Source organism: Lonchura striata, chromosome 23, assembly GCF_046129695.1.
Source record: "Lonchura striata isolate bLonStr1 chromosome 23, bLonStr1.mat, whole genome shotgun sequence".
In the NCBI taxonomy this organism is placed as follows: domain Eukaryota; kingdom Metazoa; phylum Chordata; class Aves; order Passeriformes; family Estrildidae; genus Lonchura; species Lonchura striata.
The window spans coordinates 1,351,327-1,371,919 of NC_134625.1; the positions used below are offsets into that span (position 1 = coordinate 1,351,327).

Genomic DNA, 20,593 nt, shown 5'->3' on the forward strand with positions numbered 1-20,593 from the left:
TGCTTCTCCTCAGGTGCCTAAAATCAGGCTTGTGCTGTTTTTCCTGGGTATTGGGAGCACAAGGCAAACACAACTTTCAGCCCACAGCCCCTGTTAGAGCTAAATCCCAGCCTGGCCTCCAAACCCAACTCAGCTGAGCCCAAAGCCAGCAGAAGAGTCACTCGATTCTTGGCATTTCAATGCCCAGACTAAAAATAAGCCCAAAGTAGAAAAAAACCTTAAAGCAAGGAGAAAAGGAGCACTTCCTTCCCAACAGCAGCTGGGATCCCTATGTTTACTTCTACTAGCATTTGTAATTTTACTCCAGTTGCAGATATAAATGGGTATCCCCGTTTCTTCCATGCTGTTTTCCCTCCATCCAAACACATTCTCAATGTGCTTTCCATGATCACTCAGGGGATTATCAGTGAAAGTCATTCAGTGTGAGCAGCAGCAAAGAGCATTTCAAGAGCTAATTCTGCACTTAAATAATCATGTTGAAAAATAAGATGTTAAGATTGCTCCTCAGCCATAAGAGGAACAAAAACATCTTCAGTGTCTTGTGGACTCATGAAAAACTATCCCAGACAGCAAGAGAATTGCATTTTTACCCAGACTGACTCATAAATTATTAGAATGGGATTAACAAGGGAAAAAAAAATCACTGGACCTGTTCCTACTCTAAAGTGGGGCTGAGTCAGAAACAATTATTTCCATCTGGGAAGTGGAAAATGACATTTTGTAAAACTTACTTTACCCTTTGTTAGAAAATGGCCAACTTTGCTTTCCCTGGGATTTATCAGTTTCATTGGACAGCAAAAAAACACCACACACTGCTTCCTATCTCAGGGCAAGAAAGTGGTATTTTTTCCGTTTCTACATTTATTTCCCCACCCTGTTATGTAAATGTATCAGAATTCTTCAAATTGGACAAATACACTGGGTACCAACTGCAAAAACCCCATCAAATGCACCTGCATTATCCATTTTATGAAAAACCTTTTGGTTGAAGAAAATACTGAAGTTTTTAAATGCTGTGTTTACAGTACATCTGTGATTGGAGGTATTTTTTTTTTTAGTTAAAAAAGTCCCAGGATGGTTTGGGTTGGAAGGTGCCCTAGACCTCATCCAGTCCCACCCCCTGCCATGAGCAGGGACATCTTCAATGATCCCAAGTTGCTCCAAACCCTGTCCAATGTGGTCTGGAAGAGAACAGGTTAATTACAAAATATTTCACTTTGACTCAGACAAGCTGAAATATCTTTGATGCCTTCCCTGACAGTCAGATTTTTGTTTCTAGAATCATCTGCACACAAAATTCAATTTAACCAGCTATTCAGGCTTACAAATCAACTGAGTAGAAACTCTTGCACAGCTTTTTGCAACTTGATGGTGAAACTCATTATTAGACAAATGATTTCCACTCAGTTGCTCTCTTCACTCTCCCTGAGGACTGCGGCATTTGAGACTTGTGGAAACATTTTCTGTGGAGATAGGAGTGCTGATGCCACTATCCAAGAACAATAGAGGCTGATTACAGATTTCATAGACCATGTAATCTAATTCCTGTATAAACAGGCCATAGGCCTTTTTAAATTAAATGTTATTTCTACTCCAATAGATATGGTTGAACTACAGCACAATTCTGGAAAGAGGGGAAAAAAGACATCCACAGATAAAGAATGTGCAACACTCAGACATTGTATCATAGCTCCAGACAAGCAGAAAAATCCTGCCTCTCCACCTTTGCCTCTCACTGGGGCTGTCACGAGCATGTCTGGTCTTTGTGAAAAAAAAAAATGTCCAAAGACAACCACATTTTGATGCATTTAATGGCAGAGGAAACACTTTGCAGTTCACAGCCTGTGTTTGCAACAGAAAAGGCAAGAGGGAAATGTTTCATTCCATTTCTAGTTTGCTGTGACACAATAAAAAAGGAGCTAAGAGGTAACAAATACCAGGTATTTTTAAGTTCCTTGCAAATGAGTGCTGCCCAGTTCTGGTAAATTTGGCTTAGGCTTAGGTGCAAACCTGTAGATGCAATTACACCACTGGCTGCCTTCTCCAAGTTGATTATTGTGTACTGGACACACAGAGAGTGGAGCATGTCCCTCCCTGGCTTGGCTAAAGCTGGAGTTCCACCACATGAAACTGTAATCTCTGTCTCACACACTGTAAATACACACAGTGAGCTGCACAAAGAGGATTACCTGGAAAGTATTTCTCTATTAAGCCATTTCAAAATTCAGTCCCCAGGGAGGATTATAAAGATTCATTTCTTCAATGAAAGAAGAAACCCACATTTTATAACATTATTATTGTTCTAGGATAGGATGTCCCACAAACTCTTGCTTATATGACTTACTTATTGTTCCTTTCTGAAAGCTGTTTTCAAGTTTTAAAGACTGACATCTTCAGTCACTAACTGGATGGGAAACAAATAACAGGAAGGGCTGGATGCATGGCAGCCATGGAAAAGTCTTGCCAAGCTGGGACACTCAAACATGAAAATAAACCGCATAAATCCTTTACCAATTTTATGTTACCCGATGCAACACAGAGCTAATGCAGAGCTGGAATCAGACACTTCCAAACACCACTGAGCAAGAAACTGGGGGGAACAAAAATCCCTGTCTCCCCACTCAAGACTGCTTGGATAAGCTGTTTGGGATCTGTGTGTGAATCCTTGCCATCCCAAAAAAGGGATATTTAGAAATCATCTTCACAGGGCCACAAAGAGCCACTAAATATGTGTCCAAAATTGGAGGAGATGACAGAAAATAGTGCCCTTGTTCTGACACATTCACCTAGTGACAAAGCAGCATTTACAACACACTCACCTCCCTTCGCAAGTGCCACAAATAGTTTACATAGAGCTTGTTGTGCAGTGATGTTAAGGAAAATCTTTTGGCAAAGATTGGAAAATGATTTCCATTTCCTCCAGATTTTGTAGGAATAGAAAAATCTATTTCAGAAAAGCCTCTGCCTGATATTCTGAAATGGGAATCTCTGGAAGAGAAACAACAGCAACAACTGTTTGATTTATATATTTTATTTTTAATTAAAAAATAAAGGTTATCTTAATACATCTCTTGCAGCCTTTGGGCAAAATGCACCCTTAACAAGACTCTGTGAAACATGATGCACAGCTTTTCTTGGCACACATCTTAAACAAATACCAGCTTCCTGCAGCAACTTTGGAAATCCATCATTTTCCCCAAACCCTGAAAATGTTTAACAGTTCATTTAAAAAATCCCTACAAAAATTAGAGGTGGGCCCAAAGCAAAAGTCCCAGATCCAAGCACCCAAAAGCTTTTGGAGCAGACTTATATCCAAATGCTCATCTCATTCCAAGTTTTATCCCACATCACTGCAAATTCACAGACACAGCACCCAAAGGACCCAAGGAGAGGCAATCGGAGCTGACCCAGGTACAGATCTCTCTTCGGAAGCTTTGATCTAACTGGGCCAAAGCAAACCTGGGGGTCTGAACCATTTCCTAAAATTGGTTAAGTCAGGCCTGTCTCTAACAAAATTAAGTGCTGGTTACAGGAGGAAATGGTGCTGTCAGAGCTCCCATTCCTTGGCTGTCCCTGATCTGAGCCCAGGCCAAGCTCTTTGTCCATTGGCACCACACAAGGCAAGGATAAAGTCAAGGGAACACAGTGACCCTCTAACACAGCCACACTCCTGCCTCCCACTGCCTGGGAGAGCCCTAGGCTTCTCAAGGAGCTGTCTTGGGGTTTTAGGCATGGTTTTCCCTGGAAATGTCTTGGCCTCAGCCCTCTCTGCAGGAAAGCTCAGCCCCTGACAGAGGAACAACCTGGCACCACTCCCATGGGATGTCTTGGTTCCCCCTGGCCCATGATGGCTGATTCCCAAAGGCACAATGTGACCAATCTTTAGACTCATACCCAAGGTCTACATACATATATATATATTTATATATATATGTACACACCCACTATTACATACATATTTAAATATATATATACATATATATTTGGTTTTAATTTTTCTCTTTTATCTTTTTTTCCCTCTTCCTTTCCCCTCCTTTCTCTCCCTTTTAACTTAATGGTGTAGTCTCCTCTGAGGAAAGCTCTGGTATATGTTCTGGAGACTTCTCTGTCTCCAACAGGACTTCTTCTGGGTTCTCTTCTGTTAGTTTTGGCTCCTCAGAGGCTTGAGATCCCTCCTGCAGCTGACTCTGAGCCTGGCTGTTCATTTTCTCCTCTGCTTCAATCTCCTCTGAGGTGGGAATGGAGTTTTTCTTTGGACGGCCTTTGGGCTTCGTTGGAGCTTCCTGTCCCCCTTTCAACACCTGGAGCAAAGAGATGAACTGTCAGGATCCTAAACACTGCTGGTCTCAGACATCCTGTTCCTATGTCTAACTCCCCCTCTCTTCACAGTGTTCCTGCAACAACAAGACACTCCAGACAAGGATCTATTTCCAAGGTAATGCCAAATTTGTTAGAAGTGACAGTAACTTCTGCAGGTGCCACGTGCATCCAAAGAAACAGCCTAGAACTACATCTCATCTCCCAGATCAGAACATGCAGACACCTCTACTAGAGAATGTCACAGCATCATGTTCCCACCAGTATTTCTTGAGTGGCTTTCCTTCATAAAAAAGCATTTTAACTGGAAAAGGACCATGAAGATGAGAATAAGTGAAAGGTGAAAGGAAGCCATGAGAAGCAAACATTAATTATATCAGATCTCAAAACTGCTCTGTTTCCATAGAGCAACACAGTCTTTTTTTTTCTATGCACAAAACCAATCCCAGAAGCACTGAGATCACATGAATGCCAAAAATGCAGAAGGAGGTATTTTGGCTCTTCCCTCACTTCTAGTCTCATTTCACTTCTTTGCTTTGTTCTCCTACTGCCTTTAGTCCCCTCTAGCCCACCACATGAACAGTATGAACACTTTAAAAAAAAGACCATCTCTGTGAAAAATTACCAGGAATAAGACAAAATTTGGTATAAATAGACACAAGTCACTCCACTATTTTCAGCTTGCAAATCTGTTCTTTGCAAACAGTTTTTAAGAGCCATGTAGAAACGACAAACACCCACTCACCATTTTCTTCCACTTCATCCTACGGTTCTGGTACCATGTCTTCACCTGGAGCTGAGTCAGACCCAAGGACTGGGCTAAGTCAAGCCTGGAAGACAAATCAGACAACAAAATGAGTTTTCAGAAGCCAAGAGGAGCTCAGGTGCCAGGTCTAGGCAGTTAGAGTACTGTAAGAGCATTCAGCAGTGTTGATCAGTTATCTTGAGAACAGTCACACAAAAATGGTGAAACTCATGAATTTAGAATGCAAAGACAGATGCTCCTGTGGAAGATGCAGGGGTTTGCAAGCTCTCTTTTCTAAACATGGCAAGGTTCTGCCCACTTTGAGACATGAACCTGCTGCACTCCAGCTGCTTATGCTCCATGTTTGCCCATGAATCAGGAGCTACTGGTACATCACATCCCTGAAAAACAGGTCACTGGTGTCTGAAGCAAACAGGTAGGAATAGACACACAGCTGTTGGGAAGGATGAATAAATATAATTGCCCGTCAAAAGATTTCCGATAATACAGCCAGGATGAAAACAATCCCCCCTACTGGTTGGACAATGCCCTTACCTACAGATAGGTCCAAAAGTCAAATGGATTGTTTGATCTCAACCCCCAAAATGTATGGCTCATCCCACACCTGGAACCCTCCCCTGAAGCATCAGGAGTCTATGACCCCATTGGCCCAAGTCTTGTTCCAGCCCACCTTGAACCCTCTGATAAGGGGTCCAGATGCTCTTTTGGAACTTCCTCTCTCTTGGAACTTCCCCTCTCTTGGATCTTCCCCCTCTTAGAACTTCCACCCTCTCCTGGAGCATCCTCTCTGCCCCTTGTCTCTCCCCTCCCCATCCCCTCAGGCCTTGCCCCATGCTGTGTCTGGCAGCTCCAAGCAAGATCTTTCTCCATCCCTAATAAACCTGATATCCTAAGAGCAGCCTGCAGGGATCTCTCGTTCCATTCATCAAAGCCATCCTGGAGCACAGCCTTCCCTACAGAAAGCATCAGCTACTCTTTGTATCATATTTCTCCTTCACTACTCCAGAATGGGGATCATGGTACTTTCCCATTTCTCATGGAGTAGTAGTATATCTCAGTCTATTAATTTAATATATATTCTGCTACTTAGGTATTTTAAGCTTCTAAGTGAATTTATTTTTTGTATGCTTAGCCACATATGTGGCAGACAGTCCATAATTCTTATTTATCCATCACAACCCATGTGAGTTCATATGAACCCATTCATTATTTCTACATTAAAGCCCAGGATATGAAGCAAATGTGGCTCAGAGTGGCTCCTGATCCTTCTCCACAGGTGATGTATCTGGCAGTTTTGTAGTGGAGCTGCACAAGGGATGGAGTTGGAAATCCTCAGCCACACCAGGAAAGTGCCCCTCGGAGTCATGCAAGTCCTGCAGGTGGGACAGGTCCAACTCAGAGCCACATTCTACAGTATTCTGCATTCTGTGGCTTTTTGGAAAATATCTCTTTGACTTTGGAGGGGCATACACATTTGTCAAGGCCAAGTTTTTACTAATAAAAGCTTTGTTAAAGCTAGGCTTCTTGGGCAACCAGATTTACATTTGTAAACACCCACATACCCCACACCAGCTCTCTGTGCTCCACTCCACACTCAAGGATTCATGCTTTTCCCCACTCTGGATTCACTCTGGGCCTTCAGGTTTGTTCTGCCACTACATCTCATCTGATGCCATTGATCTAAGAAATCATTACTGTTAAGAATAGAACATGTCAGAGTCATTACCCTGATGTACTGCCCTCCCTCACTATTGATAAACCAGGAATTTTAGGTGCTCTCTCAGGACTACAATCTCCTATCCAGGCCAAAAGCTGCAGAAGTGAACACAGACCACAGTTCACTGCTTTGCCACGTTTCAGCCATGAGCTGACAAAGAGAAGCTTGGCTTAGCCAACCCTTTGTGCTTTAGTGCTCATGTCTGGCAACACCTGGATTACTTACAACCAGCTGCCATCTCTTGCCACATACCTCACTGCAACCAGCACTGCCTGGAAACCAAGGAAACAAACACAAGAGAAGTGCTACATGGGCAGGAATTGCTCGTTGGCCTCAGTGAAGCCAAGGAACAGTCATATGAGATTATTAATTACCAGCCTTGAGTGCTTCAGCAAAGTCTCAACTATCTGGTGAAGTGAAGCTGTGAGAAGTCAGTACAGGCATAGCAGGAACTCTTGAAGCTCCATGAGGCAGGTTGGCTACAGCTGGGAATTTTCATCTTGCAGCAGTTTGGTGACAGGCAGTAGGAACAGAAAATGCCATCTTTAGAATCAATTTAAATATTGGGACACTGCCTTCTGTGGAGTGCAGCAACTGATAACTTTCAAACCTTCTCCAGATTTACAAACTTCCTAGGAATTTGATTGATCATTTTTCCATAATTTAAATTTCCACAGTAGGATTCAAAGCCCTTAAAAAAGCTAAAATCTCTCTTAGTCTTAGTTTGTGGTACCAAGTAGTGCCTAAGAACTTGCCAGTGCCTTTCAAGGCAGCTTTGAACTCCAGGCTCTGCTTTCCAAGATTATGGACAGGCCACCATCTTCCCAACAAACTGCTGCCCAAGGTTCTGGATAAAAGCCAGCTCAGGAGAGCTGAAGATAGCATGAACACAGAGCCATGAACCAGCAGATCCCAGAGGGAGACAGGCTCCATCTTTTTTTCAAGTGTGCAGCCGGAATGGGAAAGTCAGAGGTCTTTCTTCTCTGAGATCTCTGAGCCTGGACAACTACTCCCAACCATGTGTATCATCATCTGACATTTCCACTCATATGATCTATTTGTGTCACCTTTGATCCCAGGAAAAGTAGCCTTGAATTTGAAGCAGGTTACCTGCCCATGGCCAGAGCCAGCAGCAGAGGCAACTTGGTGGAGCCAGAGGCAGCACCCCAGCCAGGGAATGTTCCATGTGGAACAGCTGAGCAGGGCTGGAGCATCCCTTTTGCTCATCCCTGTTCCTGGTGCGAGCAACCAACCTACCTGTCGGGGGTGGAGAGGTACTTCTGCTTCTGGAACTTCTTCTCCAGGCCCATGAGCTGGATCTCGGTGAAGATGGTCCTGCTCCGGCGTGGCTTCTTTGAGCGTGGTGGGGGCTGCTCTGCCTCCGACTCGCTGCTGCCCTGGGCCTCGCTGGGGGCACCCTCGGAGCCCGCGGTGCCCGCGCAGGGCTGGGCTGGCAGCACGCGGCAGCCGGCGGCCGGGAGCAGCGGGGGCAGCACGGGCGGCTGCCGGGCCACGACCGAGATGAGGGGATACGCCGGGACAGAAGGGGAGCCTGGCAGGGAGGAAGCACAGGCAGATGAAGGTCAGCTCAGTGCTGATGTGTTTGAGCAATGGGAGCACTGGGGAGAGGAGGGAGACAGGAGGGACCCTCCTGGCTCTGTCATTTGCTCGTTAAAGGAAAAGCAAGAATATTCCCCTCTTTGGAACTGTTCCTTCTCCCAAATTGCACAGCTTTTCTTAGACTGGGGAACCCTAACCCTAGGACAGGGAAAGGAAGGACTGCCTTTCCACTCCTTTTCTAGGAGATGTTATAACCATTGAAATCATCTGTCTATTTACTGCAAGAGATTAAACTCCAAGCAAAGGATGAAATATATTCCCATTCTGTTCCCAACTTTGTTTCCCTGGGGAAACTAGGACAGGCTCACTTGAGACAGTCCCCCTCCCCTTGCAGGTAACAAACAACAGAAGTTGATTTCACAGCTCATTCCATTCCCTAAGAGGCAACTGCACCAGAACCATTCTCATCCTCCATTGCCCACACTGATCCCGCTGACCTTGCAAGAAGATGAAGATGAATAGATCCCAAGAGTTCTTCACTCTACATCTTACACAACCAGTTGATACCAGTCCTAAACCAGTTCTGCTCCAATCTTTTCAGGTCAGGGCTGCTCTGGGATGACAAATCCAAACATTCCCAAACACTAGAGGAAGTTCTGATCCACATCAGGCCTTCTGATTTACAGCTATAGCAAATTCCTGCTCAGCCTTAGCCCCGGGAAATTGAATGTTTCTTTAAAGTTTGGGCAGGGAAATTGAGCTACATATGGGAAACATAAACTCATTGTAAGACATACAACCTGCAGTCCTGGGTAGCTCACTTTCTTGCTCCGTACCTCATTTTGCCTCATTTTCAAGATGGAAACAATCCTCCTTACCTACATCACTGGTGGTAAAACATGGATTAAAATTTAATGTACACAAAGTATTCAGAGATCTTTAGATAAATGGGACTGTGGAAAGGAACATATTACACCAGCAGGCCTGATTGTGAAACCCTTCACATGAATGAATCACCACTAATGAATATAATGATCTCTAGACCTCAATGAGTGTGTTGGGGTGAGTAACTCCACACAGTGGAAGAAAGGAGTTCCCAGCCTGGCCTGCTGATGACCTGTATTCCTCAACCCTCTCCCCAAGTGTAGGGTTGTTTTCACAGGAACCAGGTCCTAGGTGAGCTGGGTACATCAAAGAACAGGTTTTTGATCATTGCTTCTCTCCTCAACTACAGCAAGTTGTGCAAAATCCAGCCACTTACAAAGCAAGCTGGGGAAACTGTTGTCAAAACCCTAAATAGCTGTGACTATAGACTGGGGTTTACGCAGACTAGGGCTTCAGTCTTGCTTTCTCCTCCACACCTCTGCAACACTAAAAATCAAAATATTTCCATTAAATGTAAAGCCTTCCACTTAAACCACCAAGGAAAGCATTTGAGAGATGAGATCAGAATTGCCAAGCCAACCTTTAGCTTGTGTCAAGCTTTATCTACCTTTTCTTTCTGTATATTTTTTCCAGCTTTACATCACTGTCCTTTGCTTTACACCTCTGTCCTGTGCTTTATACACTAAATCAATGGTGGTATTTATGCACCCTCTAACACCACCCAGCTAGACAGAAGGTAAAGCAGATGCTGCCCCCACAGCCTATGTCCTCCTTGTCAATCCACCACTGTTCATTTCTGACACTGTGGGATAACAAAAATCTTGGTGGCCTACCTGTGGAACAGATGATTCCGTCTCTTTCAGAAAAATTTGCCCCAAAATCATCCCCCTCTTGCCTCCTTAAAGGGTCTCTTAATTTCTAGAGTCCTGTGAAGAACACTGAGGCCACCTCCACCATGAGAGGTGTTCCTGGGTGTGCCACAAAATTCATGAGGCCATTGTGTGCTGATGTCTTCATTTGCAGCAGTTCTGGGACTCAGCCCCAGGAGAAAACTGCTCTCGGTCACTCAGGCTCCAACAGGCTTCTCGGATCCTGGTCCTACTCTGTCCTGGATAAGGAGATTTAAGCTTAAGCTCAGTCCAGAAAGGAGTGGATCCAGTATTATTACATCCCCTTATCCACTGCTGTCAGGTCCTGGTTCAACCCTGCCCATCACAGAGCTCCTGCTCCTCTACAGATTCATCCTCCAAACCTTATCCCACAGCCCATTCCTGTTCTTGCTCATGGGTAGCTTTCGGCACCAGATCACTGATTAATCAATACTTTTGTATGTCCATACATTTCCAGCAGGGCTCTCCATAAAGCACAAAATTACTCATGAATAATAAATCACCAGAGCTCAGATACCCTGCAAGGCTCCAAGTCACTGACACATCTGGATGAAAGGATTTTTACAAGCAACTCTCTTCAAGGGAGATCAGCAAAGTTATTCAATATCAGAGCAACCAGGATATTTTCTTTTCTGTACAGCATGGCAGCAGCATGTGGGAGTGCTTGAAGGGATGGTTATAATCGTCCCAGAGCATAAGATCTGCCTTCATCAAACACAGAAAAGTCTCTTCAGGTTATTTTTCTAATAGTCAGGTAAGATTAGGATTAAAGGAACTGCTTTTCAAGATCAGCAGGAAGGCCTTGGCTATTTTTTCACGGTACAACACCGGTTATTAGAGAAGCAGATGACACTGGCGTTGTTTGGGTCTGGGTTTTCAAGTGCTGAGCACCTGAATGAGGGATACGTTTTCCAAAATTCCCAGCAGCCAGCAGCTGTGCCCTGATCTAACAGTTAGGAAAGCTCAGCACATGCTTATTTTTGTTGCCCACGTCAGGACACAAATTTATTTATGGCTCTTCTGAAACCATGGTGCTGTTTCTGCATAAGTCATGGTTTACAACGGCCAAGCTGATTTGAGTTTCAGGTGCTGAACAGATTTGTGAGGCTGTTGACACTAAATGTCATGTATTTGTTTATCATTTGTGCTTGTAAGAGTAACCTTTGCTTTTGGTTTGACACCAACAGTTGTGACAGTGCTTTTAGAAACACCTGTAAATAATGAAAGCATCATGATCAGCCCAGTTTATACAAGACTGGTCAGCTTTGTGCCCTCACCCTGGTGAAGACATAGGATGAATGTGGCACAGAGTAAGCAATAAGGATGGCATCCAGAAAAGACATGGCCATCAAGGCTGCAGATATTTTTTGGGAGAAAGCGACAGGTCAGAAAGGGGGCAATGCTTTAGCAGCCCCTTGCACAAAGAGCAAACCAGAAATAAATGGCCTCTACATTGTACAAGGCAGCTTTCAGTTCCCAGAGAAAAAAGCCCAAGTTCAGTGTCCTGCTCTGGATCTAGGTATTCCAAAGTTCAAAGCAGCTGTAGGTGAGCCAGTCCATAGTCTCTAGGTACAGTCTTAACATGACTCCCCTCAAACCATCTGTACAGTTCGCACCCTGATAACGCCTTGCCTTCCAAACACCATGAAATCTGAGGCGAGATCTAAACTTCACATCCCCCAGAGTTCAAAGGTACTTCTAGACTGACATGATATTGTAAGAATGGAATAATTTCCTAATCTTCAACAAATTAAATGCTGGCAGGCAGCTCTTGTCTGCTCAGCACTGTTGTGACACGCTCTGTCTCCCAAACTGGGATGAATGAGAGTGAAAAGCTCTTTCTTTCCATACCTGCCTTTCACAATGCTTCCACTGAACACGTTCTCACCTGTACTGTTGTGTGAGCACTTTTTCTGACCCACTGCTCTTTTGTACATGAAAACTCAAAAATGCCCACATAAACCAGAAAACTAGGAATTTGCTACCCTAGAAATACACCTAAAGCATTTTACTATTTCCATCTAAAACTGTCAAGAGGCCCCACACTCCAGTGGTGAAACCAGCAGTGGTTTAGGACTCAGGAGGTCTCACTGCTCTTCACAAGGACAGTGGTCTCTTACTATGTGGTTTTCTGGAGAAAAGACCCAGTTTTATCTACTAGAATAATCTTAATCACTCCAAAGCCTAGGGTATTCTTGGGCTCCCTCTGCTGCTGAATACTTCTCAAATACTTGGGAAAAATAAGTATAATCCCATACTTCATACAATGCACTACTGAAGGAGCACTGCCTAAACAGTAGATTTTTTTTCCTGTGGTTTTTTTTTTTAAGGATTTGAATAATCTCAGTTTCAAGTGGCATGAAAGCTCTTCTTTCTGTCCACTCCACAAAGCAAACATCTGGCCACTCTTGCTAAAGCTAACCAATGGCGAAAAATAAGAGACCTTGGATCTGCAGAGCTTTTCTATGATCTAAAAACATTTTGCTTTGCTATTTAAATCTGTGTTGGCACCCACTGTACAGTGTATAAGAGATCTGTAGTAAGCACTGCCCACATCACCTTGGCATGAATTGGCATATTCAAGCCTCACAAAGGATAACCCTGGACTCCTGTTTCCTAATTATCTGTCAGATATTTCTGCAAAAAACCTATCATGGTTTGATGTATCCAAAGATTTATTTTGTCATTTGTTTTTCTTTTCAGCAGCAACAAGAAGAAGAAGATGTTACATCAAGACCAGCCTGAAGCCATCCACTCATCTTCTGGGACATTTCTAATAAACTTCTTTTAAACTTCTTCTGACCACGACCTAAGACACAGTGGATACACCACCACTGCACCAGATCACCTTGCAGAAGTTGTAATTAAAAATAAATACTTGAAACAAGTATTTTCCCCTTATTTACCCCCTCCTCCCCTCCTCCCTGGCTTTATTTCAACCCCAGCAAACACAGAATAGAAGGAAGAGAAAAGGGAAAGCACTAATTAATTGCACAGTTTGACTGCCGGCACTGGAAGAACAGTTTTCCTCCCAGGCAAACTCAGTTTCCAAATGTTGTTTTGGAAAGCAAGAAAGAAAAAGGAAGGAAAGATTTATGGATCAGCTCCTCTTGGCAGGTTAGCCCTGCTCAGAGGCAGAATGAATCTCACTCAGAATGGGCTGTAGGAAAAGGTAAACGATAAAAGAAAATGAATTTATGACTCAGGAAGGTCTATAAATCTCTCATCTCCTAAGTGTCAAAACAAAGGGAACCAGGAGTTGAGTTCATTTAGGGAAGAACTGGATTTTGCTGAAGGAGCAGGCAATCTCCTGACAGGAATAAGCAAACCCTGAGTGAAGCAAGGAAAACAAAAGAAGCACGGCAATGTTGAGAATTACTTGAACCACACATAGTTTCTGTAGTGGGAAGGGCATGACATCGACTTTTTCCAACACAGATCCCAAAAAGCAAAGATTTTCTTACAATACCAATTCCATGGATCTCAGCTAGGCTTTACCAGCTCATCCAGAGCTGAGCAGGGACCTGGTACAATCCAGGGACTCAATGTGGCCCAGGAGCCAGGTGCTTAAAGACAGCAGCCAGATATCCAGTGTGTGCTGCAGGACACACAACATCCCCTCACTGGGAGACAGACTTTGCCTTATGGTTGCCAGACCTGCCAAAAACTGACCAGAGAGAAAACCTAACCCTTGTACAAGGGTTCTGTTCCTCTGCTGAGCTTCCTCAGGCAGCATATGGACCTGCAGCACCTCTCTTGTCCCTTAGGAGCCCCACTGAGGGTAGGAAAGCAATTTTTGCACTCAGGTTAGACCTTATCTCATCTGTTTTTGATGATATCAATTTTAAACCTTCTCTGCTCTCTCCATACCAGGCTTAGGCACCGAGAAGTTCCCCAGACATGGGAGACTCTTTCTTATTAACTATTAGAAGGCATCAGGTTCTTCCCAAGACCAATGCTGTGCTCCACCAAGCACCATGATACAGACATAAAGGCAAGAGGAAAGGAAAGAACAGCAAAAGGCTGTGCATATACCAGAAAAATTCACATTCTCTCAGGAACAAGTGCTTAGGAGAGGGTTGAGGGGAATCACCAGGTCTCTCAGACTTCCTTGATCCATCCATTTCCAAGGTGCCTGGCCCACTGAGCACTGTCATGAACTTTTGAATCGCAAGTTTAAAAAATGACCTGGGTGATGTTTCTGCTATGCAGCACGGTGGGAGCAGATCCCTCTGCTATCTCTAGAATGGGAAGCAGCAGAGCCATGCCAGGGGATGGCTGCTCCTGAGCCAATTATGATCTGGGCAGAGGTGGGCTAATGAGGTTGCGATCACTGTGCTGACAGCTTGGCACTTCCCAGCTGTGAATCCATGTGTTTGCACGGTGCAGCCCTTGGAACACACTGGCACACATGGTCCTTCAGAGCTGGAAGTCCAGGAAACAAAGTCTCCCTAAGCTGCCCCTGAGCAAGGCAATCGAGCCTAAAGGTGGTACCTAGGTGTGGAATTAGATGTTCTTTAGCACCCCTCTCAAACACAGCTGGGGCAGAAAGGTACGAGTAATTTATCAGAATCCCTTTTTATCAACAAGTTCAGGCATCGATTCTCTTCTCATCCTTTCCAGTCTTTGTGGAAGACTCCGATACTCCTTTACATTTCCTATACCTCTCTTAACATTGGAAGAGCTGGGAAACCTGCTCTTAATCCTCTGAGTCTTAACAAGTACCATAGTTCAGGTCTATAAGCAGATTTTTCTGTGATTTTTACATATTAAATGGGAATCCTGGAACTGTGAGTGTTTGAAAATGCTCTTTTTTGCCATTCTTCTTCTCCAGCACCTCAAAGCTCAGTGACAGACTTAGCCCTGCTTTGGGAGAGGAGAATTGTCTGTGGTTTGGTTTCTTCTTCTTCTTGCTCTCTTTCTCTGGATACATGTGGAAAACAGTGGTAGCTAAGCTCCAGCTAAAGTCTCTGCACAAGAGGGAGGTGAAGGGCACTTCTGGGACATTTTGAGAGCTTCCAAAAATAGTCTCAAGATTCAGCCAAAATGCACAGAGACAAAAATTTCCATAGGAGTTGTGTCATGGAAGCTACAGGAAGGCAGAACAATCAACCCTGAAATCTTAAGTGCAGAGCTGGAACATGAACAGACACCACTGACATTCTAAAATAGCACCAGTGAGGATCCTTGGAGTAAACTTTAACTGCTCCTCAACCAAAGACAGTGGGTACATTAACACTAGATTCTTTTGCCACTTCAATGAACCCTTTTAATCTGACAAGGACCACAGGTCTTGCAAACATTAAATACAATTCAGCAACACAGCAAAAAGTGTAGCAAATGTCTTCTCTTCATTGTGGAAAAATCCTAACTGATGTCCATGGCAAAATACCCTCAGCTGCAGTGGAGCCAGGATTTCACGCACATATGCCCACAGAAAGAAAACAGAAGACAAAACAAAACAAAGGAAATTAATGCAGCTAATTTTAGCACAGGTAAAATGATCCTTTTTTTAGGCATTCTGACTGAAAGCCAGTTCTTCAGGAGTCTACACTTCTGTATGAACCAAATGAGAATGGGAGAAAAAATTGGCATCTAAGCAAATGGCAATTTCTGACCTCAGATTTTCAGGTGGGAGAAAACCTGGGTTCATCCAGGAGTAGTGTTTAACCTTCCCTAAGAAAAGTCCCTTTTCTCTTCAATCACTCTTTTAGGGGGGAGAAGATTTTTAGCTAAATCTTTAGCAAACAAAACCACTGATGTTCGTGGAGGTTGACTTAAAAGGTGAACCTCCCCAAAGCATCTCCCACTCTGCAAATGCCAGTACAACTCCCCAAGGATGACTGGAGCTGGAACTCCAGCTTCTGTTCCCTGTGGTCTGGGACAATGGGAGCTGTGGCTGAGTTCAGCCCAATTTCAAAGCCACAGGGGAAATTTTTTCAGCTCTTGGAGCTGCAGGATCCAGATTTTCTGTTGTAAGTCTGTCCCCATTAGCAATTTATCAACACATTGCTGTATTTCTTCTCAATAATAACAGTAATTAATAAGTTTGAATTATACAAGGTGTGCATGCTGCAGGCCTCCACAAAAACCAGCAGAAAAAGAATTAATCCTTACTTATTAATGACATTTGATATACATATTGTGGGGTTTTGTGTGTTTAAGTCCCTGCACACAGTAAGTAATTGGCTGTTGGAACTCAAAATGTCCCTCAGACATTTTTGGATGTTCCCAGCCCAGGTCAGAAGCATTTGAGACCCTGGCAGGCAGCTGCAAACAGCTGTGATTTTGAGTTTGAACCATGGAATGATTTACCAACCTTGCAGGAAGAACAAGAAGTCACAAAAGTTTAGATATTAGAGTAGAAGTGGTCACAAAGTAGAGGGAAGAATTTTTGAGTGCTTGTACAGGGGGGTTTTAGTTTTGTACATGGGGGTCAGAGGTTTTATGATGGAGGGATCTGGGCCTGTCCTGTCCTCCCTCTTTCTTCTTCCTTACCTCCATGTTCTTGGTGATGTTGGCACTCACAAATTGGTTTAGAGTAGAAAAGCACCATTTAATATAGGTAATAGGCATTGGGGAAAAACTGTAACCATGTAACACGTAATGTACCATATAAAAGATAGAAAAGCACCATTTAATATAGGTAATAGACATTGGGGAAAACCTGTAAACATGTAACATGTAATGTACCATATAAAAGATAGAAAAGCACCATTTAATATAGGTAATAGGCATTGGGGAAAACTGTAACCATGTAACACGTAATGTACCATATAAAAGACAGCAGCAGCCCTGGGTGGGAGAGAAGAAGCAGTCGGGGTCAGAGAGGATGTCAGGGTGTGTGTGTGCCTCTGCCTGAGCTGTGAGCAAACCACAGCAGCCCAAGGAGAAAATCTTTTAGACAACTTGCAATAAACAACCATGAGACTGAACAACAAGAGACTGCTGAGCCTTTCTTTGGAAGCACAAGTTGGAGGAGAGACTTTTCACCACACGGAGCCACCCCTGACCCAGGGTGGGCTTCGGCAATTGGCCTTGAGCAGCTGAGAAGCCTGAAGGCATCCCTGAACAAGACTTGTCTCACTCCCTGCTCCCACAGGCACCCTGCGTTGGACAGGGCTGATGTGGGGCAATCATCCATCTCAAAAACACAATCCAAAACTCACCTAGAGCAGCAGCAGTGTCTCCAGGGATGCCAGATCCCTGAAGAATGGCACCAGGGATGGCAGGGCTGGTGATCACCTTTTTGACAAGTGACGTTGCTCAGGAGGGGAGGAGATGGTGATGCACCCTTTGAAGCTGGAGTGGAAAGGCCTGGCTGTCCTGGGGCAATCACTGGAATATCCTGGGATAACAATGCTCAGCTGTCGCATTTATTCCCAACTGCTGGAAAGATACAAGCCAGCACCACCTGGTGCTAAAGGCTGCTGTCCCTGCACAGAGCAGCCTTTTCTCCAGGCTGTCACTCAAGCAGAAAGCATGCCAGGCTCTTGTCAGATCATCAGTGAAGAGGAAAATTTATATATAAAGAAGATTTCTTTTGTTTTAAAGAAGCATTTAAAGAATCTATTTGGCCAACACTCAAGAAATCCTTTGTGGCAAATGTAAGGCACTGTGGCTTCATCAGCAGAGAATGTATCAGAACAGACACCATTCCTGTACCTCAAATTATTCTGCTTCACATACTCAAATGACAACCTGCCTTTTGGATGAGGGCCCGCCTTGACTCAAACCTGCCCCCTCCAGCCAAACTGAGCATGGCTCACAGAGGTCCTGCTCATTGTCTAAGGCTACACAAAAGGGTCTCTGTCTGGGATTCATCCATCTTTAGCTGATGAGTCCTTTCAATCCTACTCAGTGGGAAAGCAGGTGCCCTGAACAGAAGCAGATCTGCCTTAATATTTATTGGATACATGTGCCCAAGGCCATCTTGACTTCAAACAGCTCCTAAGGGAAGGCAGGTTTGGAAGTGAACCTCCATTCCAGACCCTTATTGCTTGAACTCAGAGGGAGTTCTAAGCCCGGGCCACATCAATTCCAGAGAAATAAACACCAGCACATCTCCATAAACAACAACACAGGCAGTGCAGGGAAGTTCCCGGATACAATCTGCCAGCTCCATGCCCAGATCTGCACCAAGGGACACTTTGGGTCCACTAAGCCAACTTCAGCTTGAAACTCTTTCTTTTGAACTGAGTCATGTTAAATATTTCAGCCAAGAGGTCCCACCATCAGTGAGGAGAAGGCTCAGCACTAGAATTCATCACACTGACCCAGACTTCACCTGTGGAGCAGCCAAAGGATGAGAGAATGGAACAGATCTAAGAGCTGGGGTGGATTTACTGGAAGTTTCTGGTCTTGGTTATTGAGGATGGAGGGGGAACACAGCACTGAGAGACCAGAACTCTCAGGGTGTCTCAGCTTAAGCTGCAACAATTTACCAATGACAGATGTGATCAGACATCATGGGACACTGGGAGAGGCCAAATGGATTCCTCTGTCCAGATGGTGTCACTGGACAAGGAGCAAGATTTGGACTTGGATGGTGAAACAGCTCATCCTAGCTGAGAGGGTGGAGTTGGATAGAAGGGTAAATCCTGTCTGGTGCTCTATTCTGCTCCCTGAGTGTCTGTCCCTACCACTGCCCAAGCTTTGTGTCTATATGGCCCTTGGGCCAACACATTATGGCCATTCTTACATCCTCACACATCTGACAAATGATTCAGCCTTCTCTGAGGATTTCACAGGTTCTGGCCAAGTTCAAACACAAAATGTCATGAATGCATCAATCAATCAGTCCCTCACTTCCTGCTGTGTTAATTATTATCACAGCATCCATAAGGAAACACCAGCCTTGGCCAGCTGACTGGCTGTGCACACAAAAGCACTCTTCAGGTTTCTCAAGCCCACCCTTGTGTGAGCTCCAGCAGAAAGCTGGCCATAAATATCACTACCTCTTCCTGCCCCAAGGCTCTAAAACACACTGCTGAGAGTGACACATGGGAAGAAAGAGAGTGCAATTGTTTCTCAGCAACAGACTGTGTAAATTTTGCCTGATGTATCTTTTGGAAAACACTTTTTCCTTCTCAGGAGAATAGTGGATCAGTGTTTAAAATACACAGACATCCTGCTCTTTTCCTCCCTACTGAAATGAAAGGGGGACTTCAGCAAGTGCCAGTGTTAACGTGAAATGGACCCGTCACATCTTGGCAAAGCCTCTCCCTCTTATAGCTGTGGCTTATAATCTCAAGGGTTGCCCCCATCAGGACACATTTAGCAGAAAGCTTGGTCTCTCTGAGCTGCATATATGATTCTTTGATTTTGCACCTGCCGTAACACAGAGAAAACCCATCTCTGTTTCCTCTATGGACAAAAATAAACTCTGTGGACAATTTGGCTGAACAGCTGCACAAACAATGCAATTTAAAAGGATGCAAATGATACATGAGCAGGTTTTGTTCACAGCCTGCCTGTCCTTTGTCATTGACAATTGGATCAGTGGTCTTAACCCAGCTCTGGTGGCTGGGTTAAGGAGGAGAGACACGCACAGGGAACAAAGCTGAGCATAATGGACATCCCAGTGTTATTCCTGGAAGCTGAAACCCTGTTAACAGAATCTAGAGCACCCTGGAAGAGGATTTCCTCCAAACCTATCTTTTTGTTTGAGTAAGCTGACTATGTCATAGCTTCCATAAGCACAGGGCACAGCTATTTTTATCCTCTTCACTCAAATAACAGCACACCCATGTCACCTCACAGATCCAATCTTAACCAAAGGAGAATGAATTTAGGACAACTAAGGTTTCACTTTTTGGATGGGGGAAAATACACAGCTGGATTTCCAGGTTGCAGAAACTTTTCACTGCCAATGATTCTACATCATAAAAACCAGTCCTGGCAACTTCATTCCTGAAGCAGCTTCATTGACTTCAGGACTCTATGTATTACACAAAGTCTGTCATGAGCTGAAGATGTTACAGGAACCATTAGTCACAGTAACATCTCCACCTCTGCCTGCAGACATAAGTGTCCCATATGGACATGGGAAGGTGGGTGCTCCCACCAGTAACACCCCAGTCTCCCAGCAAACTGATGGGAACCAAGACCCAGTGTGTTCACTCCAGGGTCAGTGGCATATTGGGGGTTTTCAGTTGAAACACAAAGCAAATTTCACTCTTACAATAATTCATCTAATCTCAAAAAATAAGCTGAAAAATGTCTCAAGGATGGGCAGTCCCCAAATAGACATACTCAGAATAAGCAGTTCCATGAGAAAAATGTCAGCCTCAGAGATGCAAAGTGCTTTGGAGGGATGAAAACAGGTATGTGCCAGAAAAGTGATGATAAGGTCTTCCTCTGATAGAAGGATGAGCCAGAGATTCCAGCTGTTGAGCTCCAGCTGTTATGACCTCCTCCTGCTCAGAGGAGCTGAGGCTGCCCCACCCCTGGATGTAT

General features: G+C 44.3%; 1 protein-coding gene across 1 annotated transcript in view; it reads right to left on the reverse strand.

Annotated features, from left to right (window-relative positions):
- Nucleotides 1–3,015: 3,015 nt before the first annotated feature.
- Nucleotides 3,016–20,593, reverse strand: part of BARX2 (BARX homeobox 2) — a 34,164-nt gene continuing 16,586 nt past the window's right edge. The window contains exons 2-4 of the mRNA XM_021531111.1: nucleotides 8,058–8,352; nucleotides 5,063–5,147; nucleotides 3,016–4,301 (exon numbers count right to left, since the gene is read on the reverse strand). Of these exons, the coding sequence (XP_021386786.1) occupies nucleotides 4,047–4,301; nucleotides 5,063–5,147; nucleotides 8,058–8,352 (635 nt within the window). The 3' untranslated portion in view covers nucleotides 3,016–4,046. The remainder of the gene's footprint in view (nucleotides 4,302–5,062; nucleotides 5,148–8,057; nucleotides 8,353–20,593) is intronic.